Consider the following 21,988-nt stretch of genomic DNA (forward strand, 5'->3'; position numbering starts at 1 on the left):
AAACAGGGAGGGGGGAAACAACGACCAAGAACCTTAAAACCAGAGAGAGAGACTTTTCTACTTTTTTGTTATGCATTAGGATTGTACTGGAATTAATACTTACCAATCCTTATAACTTACATTTACTCAAGTCTTTATACATTTTTCATTTCTTCTTGTCAGCATTAAAACTACTTCTGATAAAAAAAAATCAGATGGAAGGGAATTGAAATCCAGGACTGGCTCCAGGTTGTGATGCAAAAATCTTTGCTGTTTGCTTTTTCTGAAGGGGAAAGGGAAGAAGGAAAAGGCTTTTTTTGTGATTAGGGAAAATCTGCTTCAGAGAGCAGTCTGGTGGGCATGAGATATGAAATGTTACTAGAGAATTGCTCGATAAAGTTTAACTGTTCTTCCTTACTCTTTGTGGAAATTTTCAGTGCGAACTAAGGCCAGTAAATCAATTGAGTATTTCTACAGTTTTGGTCACCTGAGTATTTGACAATCTACTTCAAAGGCAGGGGGCTTTACAAATAGAAAGGATTCAGTTGTTGCTATCTGAAAAGATGATTTCCAAACCCCACCACCTCTAGGCCGGTGGGTTTTTCTGTCCCACATGGCAGGCAGCCATGCAGGAGAAGCTGTTTCTGCAGAGCATCTCCAGAGAGAGAGTTGTGCCATTACGTGCCAATCCTCTGCTCCCTCAGAGGCCTCAACCCCGGCACGCTTTCACTGCATCCCATTTCCTCCAAAACTAGCTCTACAGCTGAGAAACCTCTGCATGGACCTAGATTTGCCTGTAACAGAATTGCCATAAAAGAAAAAGCAACACAGGATTTGGTGTGAACAGCTTTCTGACACTTTTGCCACCCTGCAAAGCTGCAAAGGACCTGCAAAGCTGCAAAAATTTGATAAGGGATTAATGACCAAAGCCATAAGGGCTATTGGTCTGGTATCCTCTATTAATCCAGCTAGGACCTCATACCAAACACACTGAGGACACACTGCTGCACCTTGAGCAAGAAGGCAGTGGAAGGTGGGAGCAAACATTGCATTAGGTGGGAAGGAGGGTTTGTTTTCATCGTTGTCTACTCCCACCTAGGACCAGCCTTAGAAAATGTTTCAGTTTTGCAAAAGAGGGCTGGAATCAGGGAATTGAAAAAAAAAAAGTAACTATCAAAATGCTGCTTCTGAATGACAGTGGAAGAACCAGCCATGTCAAGTCTATTCAGTCCAGCCCTGTATTCAGAAGAATAAGGCAAACTTGGTCTCCCGCCCTCCACCATGGGTCACGATCAGGTACAAAGTAAAGATTTGAATGTCAAAGAAAACAGTTTTGCTGATTTAGTCCTGCAATTTGTGCTACATAACTGTAGCAGGTGCAACTGCTGTTCCTAATATAACTTATCTTCATTTAAACAGAAAAAAAAAGTGTATGGAGGAGACTTTCTGACTCTGAAGATTACAAGAAGAATTACTCTCTTTCTGAGGTTTTTATATAACCAGATTCTAATAAGCAGAGATGATGGACTGCTGCTTATTCAGGCAAATCAGCTTCTTAAAGCTACAGAAATATTTGCATAAAGCAAGCAAGATATAGCAGCCTGTAAAAAGCACATACAAGAAATACCAGGTTAAAATAACCAAACAAGAAAATGGATGGTTTTAAGAACATACTGCATTTATTTGGTCCCAGGATTCCTAGCATTGTAACAAACTCCCAGAGTTTCACTCCTTAAAGTGCTTCAAACTCCATTTATATTATTATTATTACTTTTAACATTAATGTACATTTCTGTATAAACATCAGTCCAAAAAGATTTACATTTTTATAAAATTCTTTATATTAGTGGATCAAATTTGCTCTCAAGATGACCAGCATTAAGGCAAATTTCCAAAATTAACACACTGGAGTTACTCAAGTCTATGCTGTTGTGGGTGAGAGCAAAATTTGGCCCAGTAGGGCATACACAATTATATTTTTTGCATATATTTCAAAAGGCACAACGGATTACCTTGGAAATCAGTAACACTTAAAAGGGAGTTTATCAAAGCAAATACTTGGCACAGTCCACATCCGGAAGATGCATTTGCTTACCAGCTGTTCTGAATAACCAGCGTGATGACAGTGACATGGTGATCAGCAAAAGGGGAACCCATGTTGCATGAATTCACACAGTACTTCAGCAGACCCAACCTGATGTGTGTACAGCTACTGTAACAGCAAAGTTACTTCGCTGGGCACCCATACAAACTCACTACACCATGAACGTCTGAAATTCTCCTGGTGGAGACATGTTTGTCATTAATGTTAATATTCCGAAGACAGCCAAAAAATGGGTCTTTTACCGGAAGCCACAGTGTGTCCAAATTTGCTACAAAAAACAAGGTAGAAAGATCAAGTTAATAAAATGAGAATGATTTTAAAGAACATTAATTATTACACGGCTTTCAAAAGAGGGGGAATGATATAGGACTACTTGCGTGAATGGGGCCTTTGTTTTGGAAAGGAAAAAAAGCTAGTAGATACATGAAAAATAAGCAGCAATAATATTACCTGGAATTTTGCCGAAGTAGAGTGGCTGATGCACACGTCTGGGAGGAGAGGGTGGAAGTCCAGTGGTATAGTTACTCTGTGTGCCCACCTCTAGCTCCACTGTGTTCTGCTTCTGAGACACTGCAAAGAAGCAGGTGAATGAGTACCCTTTCTCAACCCTATTAAAGAATCAACTAGATATGGCACTATTTTTAAATAGCATCTGTCTTGAAATTTAACTAAGAGGAAGAACAGGGTTTTTTTAAATTCAGATTGACATATCTAGGTAAACTGGGGCTAAATACAGCCCCAAAACCCCGTCTTTATGTAAAGCCTTGAATTAACACAAGACACTTACATTGTTCTAAAGAGTATTCTCAGAATAAACGGAAGTGAAATGATCAATAAAAAAAAAATCTGCAGCTGCAATGCTCAGTGCCCACCACCCTTTCAAAGTTTCAGAAGAACAGGTATGTAAAATGTACCTGCAATAGTATGCCACTGTCCATCAGATAGAGGTTGCTTAGGTGTGACTGATGTCTGGAATTCTCCAGCACCACTATTTCCAGCAGCAATGACCTGTAAAAAAGTTATCTTTTAAGTTACTGTGGCAAAGAAAAGAGCAGGAGAAAAATACAGTACTTTAAGTAATTTACTGAACTTCAGATGGCTGGGTTTCACCTAGTTTTAAGTCACAGTCATTGTATACATACTTCAGAAATTACCCTCTCCAAGAGGAAAGCAAATTTCCCTAATAGAATCACAGGATAAGATATTTGACAAATTTTACAAGCATAAATACATAGCTTTGTCTCTCCCTCTCAATCTTACAAAATTATGTTAATTATTTTGACATAATCTCTATGGGACAAGGTCTTTCCTACTAGGCCTTCCTTTCCTTTCCCAAAGCAGTCATCCACAGGCTTGGCATCTCCTGAGAGAATCTCTGCAATACATTTCTCTGGCCTTTCACACAATTTTGGACTACTCATAATTCACTCACGAAGCTTGCAGCCTAACTATTTATGATGACATTTTGAACAAGCACCTGCTTGTGCTTTCCCACATCTTGCTTCTTATTGCTTGTGAGTGCATTTTTTTTTTTTTTTCAACATCTTCCTGTCAAACTCTCTTCTGGTGCAATGGTTACAACAAACTTGGTAATGGTCAGGTAACTGATATGCTGAGTCCACTTCCTATCAGGCTGATTGATGGTGTCCCATTGACCTTTTATTCCTTCCTGTTGCATCCTGTCCACACTGACAGCCAGCATTAATGTAAATTACTGCTGAAAAAAGTGGTCAATCTTGCCCTTAAGGAGTCCCCAGCTGTTGATGCCCCTGCTTCCATGTGCTAGGTGTGTCTTGAACCAGGTCAGTGATCTGGGGGAAACTAACTCATGACAAAAAGAGAAATAATAAAACCAAGTTCCCTAGTCTGGGAAGAGAAGAGCAAAGCTGAGCTTTCTGAATTTAGGTAGACTCATGCTGGTTTAAACTATCCCATGAGACAGCAGGTTCTGTGAAGCACTGACATCTTTCTATTTGACGTCTCTCCAGCAGCAACCACAATAGTTTTGTAGTCCAAGACTCACATTCTGAAGCTGTTACATTATGAAAAAGCAACAGTGATAACAATCACCACCATGAGACACCCATCAACTAGAGGAGAAGATGCTCACACAGAGCAAGACTGCTCAAGTTCTATAACAGACGTGGTTACAGAGCTGCATCAGTACAGCCACATGATGACTGACATAGGAGTGGGAATAAGCCACGGAGTTCTGTAGCCTCTGGCCAAAACCCCAGTGGGTTTTTGCAAAGGCTCAGAAGCCTGAGAAAATTAAGAGTGTGTCCTACTGCTGCATGTGCAAAGAAAGCTTGTGCAAACTAGTGTGCACACAATGGAAGCTGCTAACATAGGCACAGAGACAGGTTAAATGCTCAATTTTCCATGTGATGGTTTTAAACAACTCTGAGGATGTTGTTTAATGTTATACCTACAGACAAATGTTGTAACACGTAAGTCCAGAATTCAAGGTCAGAATTCCCCCTGCTGAATGAGGGCAATACAGCTGAACTGGAAACACAGCCTGTACTTACCTTTCCTCCTTCCATGTAAACAGTCAAGTAGTTGTCTTGCTTGCTTCCAGCATGGAGTAGTATACCTGTTGAACTCCTTGGTCGAATGGTAAATACAATCCTAAAATCCAAGCCCACCAGCAAATTACCTGTGGAGAATTAAAACAGCGTGTAGAGGAATGATCATAGGAGGAGATAATTGGAAAACCATATAAAAATAAATTAAAAAATCCTTACAAATACACACTTAAGACATAATTCCATATACCATAATCTCTACACAGCTTACCAATGGTGATATATCCTCCTTCATTAAAGAAATATATCCCCGTGTCCGTGGGAACATCCAGACATGGAAGTACGCCATTTTTTTGCTGAGGTGCATTCATGACTTTTCCATTCATCTTAAAATTCCTCAGGCAACCCTTGAAACTGTTCATTGCTATTTTCTGAAAGCATATTTCAAAACATGAATACTAAAGTATGATGGCAATTTTTTTAGTAAGAAGACCCATTAGTTCTTTTGTACTGTTGAACTGTAAAAAGCCAACTGACACTAAAGGCACCTAAAACCCATCTCTGATGCAGTGAAAAGGTATTAAAAAATTAAAACATGAAAGTAACAGTTGATTTGGAGTTAACATAACTCCTGCTTGCTGAATAGATACTTCCCAATGATGTGTCAAAAAGACAACACAACAGGAGTTGTGAAATCTCAAGTACACCCTTCCCTTCCTAAGAGGCTGTTTATTTAAATCTGATTTTATGAAATGCCCTGCATCATTAATTGTCCAATTTTTAAAGTAATAGGAACCACACATATTTCAGATTAAAATCCAGTTCTACATTCATAATTCCTTAATGAGAAGGATTCCTCTGCTTCTCTACAGATTATCGCTTAGTCCACTGAGGTAAATATTCTGCAAGAAGAGGGTATTCCTGGAATTACAAATGTGACTTTGGTCTTTTCTATTTTTTAAAGAATAGAAATGAAAACAGTACATGGCATCAGTGTCTCAGCAACCCATGTTGAAAATATGGGTCCAGCTGAGAGCTGCGTGAACAGGTGAGGAAAAAGATCTGTAATGAACAACTGCAAACACCAGTCACAGATGGTGCTCACTCAGTGCTTAGAAATACCCCCCAAACCTTTTCAACATGGAAGTCCTGCATATTAACACTTTCACATGTAATTAGTGCAGCATGGGGAGTGTGCGGGGGTAGATGTGTCAATTATTTACCTGTCTTTTCAGTGATGGCAGCCCTCCCACGTAGATTGGTGGCTTAATGCTGATGGCAGAATTTGTTTCTAATCTTCTGTGCTGGGCCCTTAGACCATCAACAACAAGGCGGACATTCTTCCCATCTGTGCTGAAGACCACCTTTGCGGGTTGCAAACATAACAGAATGAAAAACCCTGAGGCCAATGAAAGGCACTGGAGATTTTTTTCTTTAACTTAAACACTGTATTGTTGAAATATTTAAACTGAAAATAACATGCTGGGACGATCAGTCTCTATAAGCTCTCTTGTAACAGAAACCTGTCAACCACAAGAACTTTCAGGCATAGGAGTTAACTTCAGATGACCAAAATCAAATTTCTAATACCTGAAAAATTCAATAGGCTGTGCCTGCTGAATGCTAGTTGTGGTTTCACCACAGTTCCTGTGCCATACTACTTACAGTGTGCCATTGCCCATCATTGTATTTAATACTGGTTTTGATTTTGATTCGTTTTCCTTCAGAGCCAAGTGAAAAGACAAAATGTCCTTTTGAAACGAGGAGAGCCATATAAGAGTCCTCAGACCTTTCCTCCATGAAAACTATTAATCCTCTTGATGATCGAGTCCGTACATCTACAGAAAAATGTAACCTGTAGTGGAAAGTAAGCATATTCAAATACCTGTCTATTTTGTTACTTATTGTATTTTCTGTTCTCCAGAAAAATGCCAGTGAAACTCCATTTGTGAAATGCAGAATAGCTTTTGGGTGGAATCATGGTGTTCTATATTGCCTGCTTTTCTGAATGTGAATCAAAGTTGACATATTCAGGCTTAGGACTTGGCATTGATATGCACTGTAACTGTCCACCACATCCAAGTCAATCTACTCAGTTTGGGTAAATGTTAGCATAGAAAAAAAATGCCTGAACCTTTAGAACCACTCTTCTGTTATGCCCCAAGACATAAACAAGAAGAAAATCCTAACTCTTAGCACCCAAAGATTCAAGCAGCTTTGACAATTCAAGTATTAGGAGGAGAACAGAGAACATTTGTATTACCTGTCTGTAGATGACGGTGGAGAAAACATGTAGGATATGAAACTGTTGGGGATGTTTCCAAGGAGATATGCTTCACTGCTGACATTTAACTCCGTTGGTAAAGTTTGGGTTTGCTGGTTTTGCACATTAGCAGCTTTCAAATAATCAAGGTATTTTTCATTCTGTACCTGTAAGACAGAATTGAAACATTTACTATGTATGCACATGAAAAAAAAAACATTTCAGTCTACACATTTAAAAGTTCCCAGCTGAGGCAGTTAACAGCCTTCTCTAAATGACAGAGAAGCTGTTGTTGTTCTGGACACGTATGGGTTTAGGATGGAACTTCAACACAGAAACAACTTGTTTCAGATACGAGATGGAAGGAAATTAGTAACATCTGAATCTCAGCTCTACAAACCATGACTGTGCAGACAAAGCCTTGGAGCGAAGAAGACAGTAAAAACAAGCATACCTTGAGCATCTTAAACCTGAGAGGATTTTTAAATTCCTTCAGCAGCATTGGTTCAAGGTTCTCATATTTGCGGCAAGCTCCGAGGGATACTCCAGTCTTTGCAGTATAATTAATGAGATTTTGAACCTCAGGGAGCTGACCTGCCCTAGAGTGATGAAAGCAGTAAGTGCTGTGACACAGCATTCCTTTTCTTTAGCGTAATCAACATTGTATTGTAAAACTGTGTTCTGTACAAAATAGATTTCCCAGTGACCTGGTATTAAAACACCGATTTTTATTTTTCGATGAAAAATGTACGTTCAATGCTGTAAAAAGTATTCATATTTGTCCTGGTTCTGCCCTTTTTTTTGGCTATGGAAAAACTCTGATGTTTTGTTCTCATCTCTTCTAAACAAAGTATTGTTTGCTAAAAGCTATCTATTTTAAAAAAACAAACAAATATTGCCATTAAAAAAGGGGAAAAAATGACAGCAACCTTGATTGCATAAGATTTCTGGATTGGACTACAAAACTTTGCTGGTTGATTATGCATAACCAGTGGCAGATCAAGAAAAAATGGCAACATCAGGTCCTGCTAACTCAGTGATTCACTCCTTAAATAAGATGTTGTAATGAGATTTGTCAAGGGGGAAAGCCCATCACAACTTAATATGGAGCTTTGGTATTATAGCCAAACTACCAGAAAGACTGTCAAAACCAATTTCCTGTGTGTATAAAGAGTAACATTAAGTAATACTATAATTTCGTAAGTTGTACACAGCACCTCTGAGCAGTAAATTACAAAACACTTTACAACTAGAAAGAGCAACAAAGCTCCCTGCCACTGGTTTTCTATGAGAAGAGTGGTAGAGTTGAGAGCAGAACCTGAACTTCAATTCTGGTCCAGCTCCACATTCACTCGATCAGACTAGCTACAATATTAATTCTCCACCTATTTTTGTACTAAAAGCAATTTTCCAGATTTGTTTTCTGATGGGGAGGTTAACATCCAGGTTACTTCATTGTCTTGCAGTGCTTTAAATGAAGATATAATTTGAGCAACATGATCTAGTGAAAGATGTCCCCGCCCATGGCAGGGGGGGTGGACTAGATCATCTTTAACTGTCCCTTCCAACCCAAACCATTCTGTGATTCTATGATAATCAAATCAAAATACATTATTTTTTGTAAACTCTACACACGTATAAATATTCATCAAAACTTAGCTAAAACAAAGAGCCACTGGGACATCACTTGCGATTCAAGAAATGCTTTTCTTTAAAGAACATTTTTTACATAACTTTTCTCCTAAATTTTGGCTGTAAGATGTCTCTAATGACCAGAGAAACACATGTGAAAAGAGACAACATAAATCAGGCACATGATTTCTGTACATATGCTCTCATTTGTTTGTGTAACCATTTTGGTTCTGTCAGTAAGCTTTGCCAATTTCATTAGGCAGCTCCCTGTGTAGCTATAATGATACAATCTAGCAGACCTTTCTGGATACACTTCCAATTCACTATGTTGAGTTCATTCTTTGATTAAAAGACTACTAAACAGGTATGATTCAGACTAAAATTCCATTACATCTGAACAGCAGATTTACTTACACCTCGATACCATGTATAATCTGCCTGAATAAAAGAATATTTTGGGGCAGCAAAGTTATGTGTTCATGAAGGCTTCATGCATGTAGAAGAAAAGCAATTTAGCAAAGAGTGATTTTAATATGATTAAAGGAGGAAAACAGGACAAAACAGATGAAACTAAAATCTTTCTAGGCCAAATACCTTTTTATAAAGATGTTTGAGATGCAACCTTCAAAATTATCTCCACCAAATTTTATAGGTTCGATTAATGCCCGTGCTCTTGGAGAGTCAACTGATGCTAATGCCGATTCATCATCAACCAGCAGATGTACTCTGAAACAAAGTGAATAAAAACAAGCATGAAATCTAAAGAAATAGTTATGAACCTAAATGAAATATATATATATATATATAAAAACATTTGACAGATGTGTTTTCTTCTTACATCGTAATCATGCTAGAGCTTCATTAGCTTACTTCTGGGATTTTTTCAGTATGTGCTCATTGACTGCTATGAAACTGCTCTGCTTTTCAGTAGTACATATTGAGCATGAGTTGAAAGTACTTCGGTCCTACAGTAAAATCTTGGTCCAACTGAAATTCGTGAAAAAACTCTCATTGACAACTATGGGACAGGATTCACCCTTCTGTATCAAAACGGTGCACTTGACATGTTAGCAACAGCTAGTACAGATAATATTAAGTTATAATTACCCAAAGTTATAGCCAATCATTCAAAACTTTCCACTTTAACTAACACTTATGTCATTTTATGTGTTCCACAGAAATCAGAATTATTTAGGAGCTTTTCAGTACATTGTCTCTTCTGATATCTGCGTAACAGATCATTATTGAAAAAACAGACACAATAGTAGCTTCTTCCCTGAGCATTTAGCCACCGATGTTAGACAGATTTATAACTTACAGTGACATATATAAAGGCTATGGGAAGGGGAAGAGCTCCAGAGCTCCAGCTTGACAAGCAGTCAAAACTCGCACAATCTATAAAAGACATGCATAGTGATGTACAGCTGAAACATCACAGGTACTGACACGCACATTCATGGACTAAAAATGTCCTTTTGCTTCCTTATTTCAGTATTATTTGCTAGCAGTGGCCATTTTTAGCTGTGCACCCAAAGAACAAGTCACACACAATTTTAATCTTTTTTCTCCAACCACAACATAAAAGAATCAGATAAAGAACTGGACTCACCTGTTGTCTGTTTTTATTACTGTCACATAATGCATTGACCCATCTTCATATTTCTTTTTCAGTTCGATTTCCTTCTCTCCCAACTTTGCAATTACAAAGCCAGGTCTCAGAAAGATGGTAAGAATATTAGGCTGTAAAAGAATCCCACAAAATGATCAGGTAAATGCAAGTGCCTTTAGTTCTTCTTCATATTGCCATTAATACAGTTCTCAGGGGTCTCTCGTGGGAAAGAAATTTTCTTACACTAAAATTGCATTTCTCTAGTTATCTAGTACCAGATATTACACCCTGTTCTGCATGATTAGCATAGTTCCTGTTTTAAAATACCTCTGAAGAGCAAACAGTTATTTAAAATACTTGTTTAAATTATTTTACAAAAAGCAGAGGATTCAGTTCTCAAATGCCTGGTGTGCACTCACTTCTTAACTCCTCCAGCCAGCAAGAATGGAGTTCTGCTTGAACAGCCCTGCTTTCTGAGGGAACATAGCCAAAATCAACCCCTTTTCTCTGCATATCATGGTAACATCTCTGCGTGAGCAGAATGCCAGTTTTTCCTGAGAAAATTTCCAGCCAACTGTATTAGGCAACAGTTATCTTACTGGTGGTATTATGGTGCATGAGCTACTCTGCAGAAACCTCAAGTTCAAAGCTTAGTTACTCATTGAACTACTTGTTGGTTGAGTGAAGAAATTGCCAGGATGAGGTTTCTCTGGCCTATGACATGCAAGATGCCATGCTCAAAAGATTATTATAATAGCCATTTCTTGCCTTAAAATACAGGAATCTACATGAGACTTATGACACAAACTGATGCCAAACCGACAGAGTCAAAACCAGATATGACTGATCCAGAAATAAAACCAATCACATATTCTAAGCTGAACATGTTTCATACCCATAGATTGTAATTCAAGAGTGTTCCAGCTGATGCCATGGTCTGAAAGCCAAAGCCAACTTGGAAATCCTTGGGAAAAGGGAAACCCGCTGCACTCAGGCTCAGTGTTCCCTTCTTGGAGAAAGCTGCAGATCTGACGAGCTGAAAGAGAGATAATAATGCTTTCAGTGATTTTCCCTTTAATCAGAAGAAATGGCAACATGGGACAACTGCCCTATTCAACATAATTGCAACTGACTCCAATCAAAACCAAGCACAAGGCAAACTGCAAGTACAATTATTTCAGCACAGAATGGACCGACTGCATTGGTTTCACCAGCACTATGATCTGAGAAATTCTAAAGGGAGATGAGGGTTGCTGAGTATGAGCTGTTTGTCTCTAGCTAATCTTTGCATTGACATGATGGCTTTGAAAGTTTTCACATTTGGGGACACAAAAGTGAGCAGCTGGAGGAATTGTTCATAAGTATGGAGCTGTGCAGATGAGCTACATAACTGAAACTGTGTGAGTCATAGGACAGAATATACCTGGGCCTTTTTGAACAAAACACGTTTTAATACATGAGAAGTCATACAGATATAGACAGAGAATGAAGTTCAGATCCTCTGCATAGGGAAATGGTCTGCAAAGAAATTGCTCTGTGAAAGGTTTAGATGCCACAAAGGGAAAGCAAATGAGCACAGACTTTCAGCGCAATGCCATAGTAAGAAGGGCAAATGGGATCATGCACCATGTAAGTAGCAGTAAGTGGAAGCAGAAAGGTAGTTTTCATCTCTCCATGCAGCATTAGTTAAGCCAACACTGAAATGTCACATTGTCCCATTTTAAAAACAACATGGCAAAACTCAAGGGTGCACAGAAAATAATTATAAAACAATCAGATGAGTGGAGCAATAGCCTTACAATGAGAGACTTCAGTGGAAGTAGAGTCTGCTTAGCTCTTTCAAGAAGAAGCGTTGAGAGGTCATTTAATTAGGAAGCATAAGTACCTTGGCGAGAGGAAAGATCCTGAGTAGTATTAAGTAACTAAGTATTCTGGCCTAATCGATAACAGCAACTGGAAGCCAACAAGCTTACATGGTAAATATGAATTCTTAATTGTACACAGTATTAATTAAGAGGGCAGACTATGTGCTGGAGCAAGCTATCACAGTAGGGGTGGAGTTTCCTTTCTTCCATATCTTCATACCAAGCCCAGGTTCTTTTATTACCATCACATGTTAACCAAATATATTTTTTGACCTAATTAAAACATACTGGTCCAGGATTTATAGACAAACCAGACTCTCTGAACTCCAGCAGAAGTTTTTAAGGAACTTTGTTAGTTACCTTCCAGTCATCCGAACATTTCTTGCTGACACCAACAGTCTCATCAAAAATAACAGATGCAGTGTTAGGGTTTTTCACATTCTTCATGCAGCCCCGGAATGGAGGTGTGGATATATTAAAGCTGGTTTCAGGGAGTGGAAGGAAAAAGGTTCAGTAGCCTGGTATTTCAAAGCACATACCAGTATAGTAGCCTGTAAATGCTGACAATATAAAAAATAGAAAACCAGAACAAGAGCAATCCTTCTTCCTTCATGCTGATCAAACCCAGTCTTCAGGATACACTCCAACAAAGATACCACCATTAGCCAAAAATCACAATTATGATCATGTATTATACACTGGTTATTTTCATACCACATAAGATACCCAATACAGAGTGTGAAAGAAATTGCCTAAGGAAAGAGTTTAGATGGAGTTTCCATACAAAGCCTGTGTATTACAGTCTTTTCATAGTTACTCACCGTTCCCGTAGAGAAGGTGGAATTCCACCTAGATAGTATTTAGTGAAAACGAAGACATTTATGTTGGCTTTAATATCAGGACTGACATGAACAGTATTCCTACTTCGGGCAAGCACCAAATGAATCTGAAATAGGTGAATAATGAGAATTACTTCACTCAGAAGAAACAAAAATCACTTAGCAGATTAAAAGTACTTCCACAGAGCAGGCCACAGTGTTGGGGTTTTTTTTTTCCCTCCTCTTGCTTACTAGTGCCTTAAATCCAGAATAACTGCAGTAGTTCAAACGTACTTTGCAAAATTTGGGCATTTAGCCAAAGCAAATGCCTAAGGAAAATGCTCTACTATCCAAATACAAGGTGAAGTTTTATTTTCCTCAGGAAGATTGCCCTTAAAATACACCTCATCTAAGATTCAGATATTGCCTTCTATTTGCAGTTGAAGATTCAGGAGCTGCTGCCTGATACAAAGACTAGGTCAGTCAGCTGGCTGGAAGTTACTTGACCCAGTATGGCATAAAGACTCCCTCCAGCAGACCCTGCAACCTACACTGTTTAGTTGGAGATGTAGTAAGGGGAAAAGCAAGAATGAATCAACATGGCAATCACAGGTTTTAACAATGTCTTTACGATCTCACTCTAGTAGTGCTACAAAACAGCCAGACTGAAGCTAAGTAGACAAGCAACAACAAAAAGACTACAAAAAAGTGAGCTCTGTAAAGAGCAGCCTGGCCTGAAGAAATAAACCCTTAGATGGTGAAACACTAATCTAAGTATTAAAATAATGTTAATAATTGCAATGTACACAGCTCGCTCTAAATAAAGCAATGCTCTGTCAAAGAGGTTTTTTCTTCGGTGGTTTTTCTGTTAAAACTGAACTTATTCACAGGAAGGCACAACAGTAGAAAGATTTTCACATCTCCAAACTAATCCCCAACAGTTTGATCCCCTCAATACAAAAGGAAAACTTCACAACTAAACTTACAACAAGCTGTTTAGTTTCAGCTAATGCGTATTTTTACAAATAATGATCACTTGATTGTTTAAAATTACATACTTGCTTATATGTTCCATCATTTACAGTTGCATTGGTTTCTATCTCTTTTGGAGGCTCAGAGCCAACTTTGTATCTAAAAACTGTATGACCATCTTTAATGAGCACACTGATGAACTGATCCTGCAGTAAAAAAAAAAAGCCACCACAATTAAACTGCCAACATTTCATATATATTTCACTGACATGTGAATAATTGTAATGAAGCTATCTAGTTGTTTCAGTAAAGCTTTTGGGGGAAAAGATAAAACAAAGCAGACTAAAACTTAAAATAATAACAACAAGAAGTAATAAACTGTTACAAACAGGTCTGGTATCAGCTCCAGATGTATTCTCCAAATCTCTAGAGGACTTTTTGTCATTTCAAGATGCCTACTGACTTTTTACAGCATTGAGAAATTATCCAGAACATGTCATAGTGATTGCAAACATGCCTATAGTATTATTAGATAAGTAGCATCACTGCTGTTTTGAGCAGCTTTTACAGGTATAAGTCACCACGTCACTTTCTAAATTCTTCCTTACTCTATTACCACCCATATCTAGATTTGGGAAGAGTGCCCTTCCACTTTTGGAGGATTTCAGTATTTCAAAGTTGGTTTGATTCAAATTACAACCTCCCTGCCTGCCCTCAGTTCCAAATTCTCTGCATGGCCTAATGGAGGAGCTACTTGGAATGATTTTTTTCTCAGCCTTGACAAAGTGAGTATTAAGCAGCCATTATAGATTCATACAATATCTCAAGTTGGAAGGACCCATAAGGATCATTGAGTCCAATTCCCTGCTCCTCGTGGGGGACTACCTAAAACTAAAACTAAACCATATGACATTAAACATACAGCAGAATCTACTAATCTGCCCCATGGACAAAAATAATACTTTTAAGAAATTTCCTTACAGTTACTACTAAATCTAACATGTTCTCAAGTAAGTGAAGATTTTAAAAATATTCTTGGACCACAAAACAGACAGAAGCATTCCACGAATTACCCCATTTGCTGCAAAAAACACAATGCCTTCATCTGCAGTAGTCTCAATTGTCTGCTCGTAGCGTACTCGGCTGTGGGTATTTGGTTCTTTCAGTGTGACACTGGCATAACCAGTACCTTCAAAATAGCTTTGGTCAGTCTCTTCTTTATACCTGTAATAATTCAGTGTCACAGATGTGAATATATGAGAGCAAAAACTATTACCGCATGGACTTACTGTCATAATTTTAAAAAAGCTTAAGTTAAAGCATTTGGTACAGGGTTACTAATAGGGCCAAATTCTGATCTAACCCAAGAGAAAACCTTCCACTGGCTTCTATTGGATTTTCATACCGTCTTTACAGAGGAAATCATTAGTGACTGACTTTTTTGCACTTTATTTACTTTATAAAGGAGGTGAATACATTAGTCCATGAATTGTGTCTGGGTATTATAACATCTAAATTGTTAGACAGTGGGCTGAGATTGCCATAGATATGAATCCTGCCAACACTGAGGATTTTCTCTAAGAAATGTAGTAATGACCAAGAGTTAGAAAAAAATCACCAGTTTAGCCACAGTGTTATTCTTCTGGATGTGAAAAGACAAGAATTCATAATGATAAAAATTGCAGAACTGTGAAACACTTCTGTGTTTATATCATACCTTCTGCAGGGTTGCACTTCAGTGGTATTGAGATTAAACGTCCTCTTGAAGTTGTAAAGGCTGATAATATGCTCGTTTAGGTTGTCTAATTCAATGCAGCCTTCATAATGAGGATAGTCTAGCTTATGTGGAGGCTGCAAAATAGTGTCATCAAAAACATTCCGTCAACATCAGCTGACAAAATTGTACCTTGACATGTAACTGCTAAGACTTACTGCAAATATTAATAAGGCACAGAATATGACATTCTAAATGTAATAAAATGATTATATCTTTGTATATAATATCCAAACCATCTGATACCACCCCAGGAGTACTGCAGCACAATTTCAAGTAGAGTCATATGGATGGATTGGGAATAGTACTTAGCAGGGCTGGACAGGTTTCATGCTGTCCTTGGCAGATGAAATACAATCACACTCCCTTCTTTGAGTTTTAGCATGCTATAAGCCAGGCAGCTTCTGTAGGAAGTAGCGTCTTGCATCCTGTCTATTCCTACTGACATGGATAAACTTTTACACAGCCTTTGAAAGACTGCTAGTTCCAATCTTTACTTGTAAGAACAACAGAATGATTAACACGGAAATCTCTTTTAAAGACTAAGCAACTCTTTGTACCCTAAAATCTGGTGGGTATCCTCCAACATAAAAGACAACAGTGCTGGGATCAAGATTTAGGAGAGTGTCACTGCCTCCACTGCTTGCAGTCAAAGGGCTTGCATACTCTGGAGAAGCTGATGTTGCTGCTTTGATGTAATTCAGCTTTACATACTGGTAAATCCTAAAACCAAAACAGATGGGCAAAATATCACATCACACTAATAAAAGATGTTCTTAACAGGTTTTGGAAAAGACTGTTGTGCACTGTGGATCTTATACCTTTCAAACTTAACTTGATCCATAACAGCTTCCTCAGTTTCGCTTTGAGTCACAAACGGCTGCACATCTATTTCTACATCACCATCTCCCAGGTTATAGACACAAGTGAGGTGACCATCCTTCACAGCCATACCAATATAGTCCTTGGAAGCCTAAGAATAGCAAAGCAAATAATCACTAATAAATGATTAATGTTAATGAAGACAAAATACAGCAGCACTTCCTCAGAGACATCATCACACTGTGTGTGAGTCATAAGAAATCCAACCACCTAATGATAAGAATTGTTAAGTTTATCAGTTCTGGGAAGAAAAAATTGTTATCTTGCATGTTGCACTGATTCAATGAATAATGTGTTGCACTGATTCAGTGAATACAGTCATAAATTAATTGGAGACACATGTGGCTTTTTATTTTTCTAACAACAGTAGCTAAAATAATTTTCACATCTGTAACATCTCCCAGCTAAAGCCATGAAAACATGGCACCTTTACTAAAAATTACTCAGCGTCTGTGAAATAAAAAAGATGTTTGGATAACACTCAAAGACAATGGCTCCTACTGAGGTGACTGGAAGCAGTCATTTTGCCAAATAATTCACATTTTATTTCTCCAACATACCATATTTCACAAGTAACAATTAAAATGCTGTCAACAGATATCCTGGCCAGATATTCAGGGGATAAAAAGGTGAAATCCAGTGTAGAACAACTACCTTTAAACAGCTTTCTGTGTATGCACAAGACTCACTACAGATACAGCTGCTATCAGATAACAAGACTTAAAAATACATAGTTAGGAACCACATGCAGCAAATTTTTTAAATATTTGATAGTGCTTGAGCAAGCCTGAATGCACAAGCAGGTCCGTACTATTCTGCATATTCAGAAGAGAAAGAAATTAAGAGCTGAGGGACTGAATTTTAGAACTTAAAAAAAAAGACCTTAAAACCCCCCATTTTTTTCTTAACCAACAGGGAAACTCACAGTGGCTTATACTGTGAAAAGAGTCAAAGCTCTGACACAGTAGTAGGGCTGAGTTTGTGCTGACTGCTGCAGAACCTGATACTTCTGACAAGACTGTATGATGGTATCCATGACTGAGAAGTAACTTCCAGAGGAGCAAAACAGCAAAGCATCAAAAGGCAAATCAGTCAGTCACCCAACAAGTTACTTTGCCGGTTGAGGAATAACTATTCTTCACAAAACACTTCTGCCACCACATAATGGCAATCATAAAGAAATGGGCCAACAGTAGCTATAAACTTCAGTCAAAATAAATAATTTCCGGTTTGTTTCTCAAAGCATGTTGTATGTTCTAAAAATCAGATTAAATCTCAAAATATACCTACATCTTTATTGCCCAGGTACAGTACAAACTTATTTGATGCCCTCTGGGAGGTGTCTAATCTTGTCTGAGGTCTTTGGAGAAAGAAAGAAAGTGAAGTATAGCCTTTCAGATCTTCAAGGTTGCTCGGAGGTCGAACCTCTACACCAGAGCTGCCATTGAACCTCATAGGAATAGCAACCTGTTAAGAAAAAACAAAAGTCAGTACATTGTAATTATGTATTGCTACTATTCCTACTTATTTGACTGTTGTGTTTAATTGCAAAGTAACCTATTATATATCCTAGTCATGTTACAGCCATCAGTTACTACAGATTTGGACTCTGATGCTACAAAACAATATAATTAGGAAACGCACTGAATAATACAGTATTCTGTATTATCAATACTTAACACAGCACTTTTTTACTCCAGACATCAATTAATCAACCCTTACTGCACCTCTGACAAGTAATTGTTACCTTCACGAAACAGACAGGGAAGGACATGCCCTGCAGCTCTAAAGAGCAAGCCTATGAATTATTTAGATGTCTACATGCATATCCTGGTGCTTCGCTTAGCTGGACTTGACTGTCTGCTGGAAATTATAATGCACCTCTGATATTAATAAAGACACGTCCTATTACAGCTATTTACACCACGGTCACAGATTCCTCTTATTCATTCTAACTGTAGGTTACTTGTGATGACCTCAGTTATGCTTCTCTGGGACCTGAGACGATGCTATCCCTTGAGCAACTACAGCAGTTGCTTAAATAGAGTAAGGGCAGTCTAATAAGAAGATGCTAGTAGCTGACTCCTAACGTCATGGGGCAGCTGGAGACATGAGAGCACAGGGCTACACAACTCATACAGGAGTGCCAGTGTTCCACTGGCCATGCATGGGTGGAGAGCCCTGCCTCTAAGCTGCAGAGCCAACTCCACCCCTCCTGCCAAAGCCAACACAATGTACCTTGGAAGGCGAGAGGCTATTGTACAAGTAAGTATTACAGAGATGACCTGGGAAAAAACCTTACGGGAGGAGGATGCAGCAGGATGCTACTGCATCCACTCATTTTTATGTACAAATTATTATGCTTTCCATCATCACAGTTAGTTTAAGTGCTGGGTGGTGCTGTTGCATTAAATTTATGTCTGATCTTTCGCACACATTTTAACAAAATGATTTAGAAAGAGAAAGAGGAACAAAAGTACTGCTGTGTCCAAACCACCGAGGTCAAACATGATTGCAATGTTCAGGAGGACAGACCTTATTTGCAGCATCTCTTGCCTGCTGAATCAGCTCTCTTATGCGATTTACATTCTCAGAGATGTTGCTTATTGGCATCAGCTGTTGGTTGATACTCTCGATCTTGCTGAACAGATCTGGAAGTTTGTTTGTCAATTTTTTTACTGCAATGAAAGAAAAAAATCATTGATGATAGAAAGGAGGAGGAAAACAGATGCAAAAATATGATATGACTACATGATTATCAGAAAAGCAGTGAGCAGGGTGATGACAGAACTGTTTTCATTAGTCCTACAATATTAGGAAGCCCTCACTGAAACTAGCAGTTTATACAGAGGGTACTGTACTCCTGGAATTTGTGGCCAAAGGTATTTGCGGAAGCAGACAGAATCAGCAGTTCCAAAAACATATTAGATAAATTCAGGTCCAGAAAGAAATATTAAATAGAACAGACAGGGATGTGCTCTCTAACATTATTATCCAGTGACTGTAGATGCTAGGGGAGGATGAGGATAATGGACAGCAGACAGGGGTCAGGCTTATGTGCACTCCTGGAGTAGCATCTCCTGTTGCCACTGTTGAAGAGTAAATACTGGGGTAGGCAGACTGCTGGCCTGACCGAGTAGGGCATGTCTTATATTCTTGTGTCAGGATTGCTAGTCATCACAATTCAGTAGTGAGCCTTACAGTATACGGGCAGGTTGTTTCAGGAGAAAAGGAGATATAAGAACTTCAACTTCCATTAAAACAGGCAACAATTTTTCATCTCCTGTGACTGAAAAAAATAAAAAGCCTGAAAGTATTAGCAGACTGCAACCCTATGATGCAGAAGGCAAATAAAAAGAAATCCAGACCTAGTATTTTTCTAAATATGACTTCTAAGCCAGTCTTGTAACTGCAGGGATGACTTACAGCTCTGCAATAACATGCAGGACTAGCTCCTGTATTTATCTTATTTAAAATGTTTTCTCTCACTTGACTTTATCAGACAAAGTTGCTGAAAAGATGAAAAAAGATGTGTTTGGGATTGTGATTGTCCCTTATTTTGTATTCAACACAGGCTCTATGCAATCTATTTCACTTAATTTCAGCTAACAGACATCTAGCCTAAGCTAACTGCCTAGGTCGCTTCTTTAGTCAGTGTAGTAGAAAATCACAGAATCACAGAATGTCTGAGGTTGGAAGGGACCTCTGGAGGTCATCTTGTCCAAATCCAGTGCTCAAGCAGAGCCACCTCAAGCCAGCTGCCTAGAATTGTGTCTAGACAGCTTTTGAGTATCTCCAAGGATGGTGACTCCACAATGTCTCTGGGAAACCTGTGCCAGTGCTCGGTCACCCTCACAGTAAAAAAGTGTTTCCTGATGTTCAGAAGGAACCTCCTGTGTTTCAGCCTTTGCTGCAAGGGTACGCTGCTGGCTCATGTTCAACTTGGTGCCCACCAGGACCCCCAGGTCCTTTTCTGCAAAGCTGCTTTTCAGCTTGGTCACCCCCCTAGCATACAATGGTGCATGGGGTTGTTTTTCCTCTGGTGCAGGACTTCTCCTTGTTGAACTTCATGAGGTTCCTGTCAGCCCATTTCTGCAGCCTGTTGAGGTCCCTCTGGATGGCAGCATCCAGAGGTGTATCAGCCACTCCTCCCAGTTTTGTGTCATGGGCAAACTTGCTGAGGGTACACTCTGCCCCATCATCCAGATCATTAATGAAGATGTTAAACAGGATTGGACCCAGTACTGAACCCTGGGGTAACCTGCTACTCACTGGCCTCCAAGTCTTTAGAGACCAGTCATGGTACCAGCTTTTAACATATACCACAGGATGGCCTGAATCACCTTCTGCAGTACTTGTCCCTTTCCACTGGCAATAAAGGAAGCTCAGAATACTAGCTTAGGCTAGGTACCTAGCTTTTGGATGACTAAAATTTCTGCCGCAAAACTGACCATGTTCACCTGACAGTGACTTGGCAGGTCTCAGATAGCACCTGCAATACCTGAATTGTTTGCCTCCATCAATGCTTTACTGAAGCCAGCACTCTGTGTGCTTCCATAGGTGCTCTTCATTTTCTCCACATCTGCTTGAATTGGGAGCAGTTCATCCAATACCTTATTTGTGACATCCTCGGCACTTTTTACCATGTTCTTTGCACTGGTGATGATGCTGTCGATGTCATCTGAAAAATACACAAATGCATGTGCAGATTCTTATAGTAATAAATGAAAGAGGCAAAGCAGAAGTGATCAGTAAGTAACTGACCTCTGTTTATCCCATTGAGATTATTTTGAAGAGTGACAAGATCAATTTGCAGTGTATTCTTCTTTCCATCAGCGACATTGAGTCTTTGCTTTATGTCTTCAAGGGTTGGACCAATAGCTGCAAAACAGTGAATGTCCTGTATGAATTTTAAACAGAAATACCACCTCTCTGTTGGACAGGTGGTGTTGCAGCACCAGCCTGCACTCCTACACAGCTCGTGTCACCACTGAGCATTGAACGCACTGCAAAACAAATACAAGGCAAAGGATTTGCTGGACAGGAGTACTACAAAAGTGTATAGCATAGCAGAGGTAGGAAATCCACTTTCTCGCCTTTTTGCCATTGGAAATAACCATCACAAGATGTCCCACTGTAATGGAACTAGCCTCTTCTGGTTAAATATGTGCTGCAGAGCTTTGATGAACTGTGAAAATTCTTGGTTCAATGAAAGCTTGTCATGCTGTGCCAACATTTTTACTATCACTTTCTTTCTCAGTACCTTGCAATGTCCTTTCAGTCTCCTGTGCTTGATTCAAAAGTGTACTGCTCTCGGTTTTTAACTTTGCAGCTTTTCCTGATAGGTCTTCTCTCTTCACAGTCTGGTAATAGAAGCACAGTACTGTAAGACTGCTTTAATAATTATACTAAAATTTAAAGAATAAAAGAGATAGCCCAATCCAGTTTAAAAAACCAACTATACAAGGGCAGAGATTTCATGTGAAGAACACCACCTTAAATAACAATTATCAAGATTAATTTAAGCATAATACAACCCTGGTCTTTAGCAAACTTCTGACA

General features: G+C 38.8%; 1 protein-coding gene across 3 annotated transcripts in view; it reads right to left on the reverse strand.

The window, feature by feature from the left end:
- Window positions 1-1,636: 1,636 nt before the first annotated feature.
- LAMA3 (laminin subunit alpha 3) overlaps window positions 1,637-21,988 on the reverse strand; it is a 122,088-nt gene continuing 101,736 nt past the window's right edge. For 2 of the 3 annotated variants that reach the window (XM_041123125.1, XM_030012312.1), the window contains exons 55-78: window positions 21,690-21,789; window positions 21,191-21,307; window positions 20,928-21,107; window positions 18,962-19,104; window positions 17,717-17,893; window positions 16,366-16,517; window positions 16,105-16,267; window positions 15,488-15,621; window positions 14,844-14,994; window positions 13,857-13,976; window positions 12,802-12,926; window positions 12,341-12,461; window positions 11,011-11,151; window positions 10,116-10,246; window positions 9,101-9,232; window positions 7,329-7,473; window positions 6,875-7,041; window positions 6,277-6,466; window positions 5,835-5,975; window positions 4,883-5,042; window positions 4,615-4,742; window positions 2,998-3,091; window positions 2,534-2,653; window positions 1,637-2,351 (exon numbers count right to left, since the gene is read on the reverse strand). In XM_041123125.1, the coding sequence (XP_040979059.1) occupies window positions 2,206-2,351; window positions 2,534-2,653; window positions 2,998-3,091; window positions 4,615-4,742; window positions 4,883-5,042; window positions 5,835-5,975; window positions 6,277-6,466; window positions 6,875-7,041; window positions 7,329-7,473; window positions 9,101-9,232; window positions 10,116-10,246; window positions 11,011-11,151; window positions 12,341-12,461; window positions 12,802-12,926; window positions 13,857-13,976; window positions 14,844-14,994; window positions 15,488-15,621; window positions 16,105-16,267; window positions 16,366-16,517; window positions 17,717-17,893; window positions 18,962-19,104; window positions 20,928-21,107; window positions 21,191-21,307; window positions 21,690-21,789 (3,378 nt within the window). In that variant the 3' untranslated portion in view covers window positions 1,637-2,205. Of the gene's footprint in view, window positions 2,352-2,533; window positions 2,654-2,997; window positions 3,092-4,614; window positions 4,743-4,882; window positions 5,043-5,834; window positions 5,976-6,276; window positions 6,467-6,874; window positions 7,042-7,328; window positions 7,474-9,100; window positions 9,233-10,115; window positions 10,247-11,010; window positions 11,152-12,340; window positions 12,462-12,801; window positions 12,927-13,856; window positions 13,977-14,843; window positions 14,995-15,487; window positions 15,622-16,104; window positions 16,268-16,365; window positions 16,518-17,716; window positions 17,894-18,961; window positions 19,105-20,927; window positions 21,108-21,190; window positions 21,308-21,689; window positions 21,790-21,988 lie in introns of those variants that run through there. The other variant, XR_005932228.1, reaches the window with a different exon arrangement.

This window comes from Aquila chrysaetos, chromosome 4 (genome assembly GCF_900496995.4).
Source record: "Aquila chrysaetos chrysaetos chromosome 4, bAquChr1.4, whole genome shotgun sequence".
In the NCBI taxonomy this organism is placed as follows: domain Eukaryota; kingdom Metazoa; phylum Chordata; class Aves; order Accipitriformes; family Accipitridae; genus Aquila; species Aquila chrysaetos.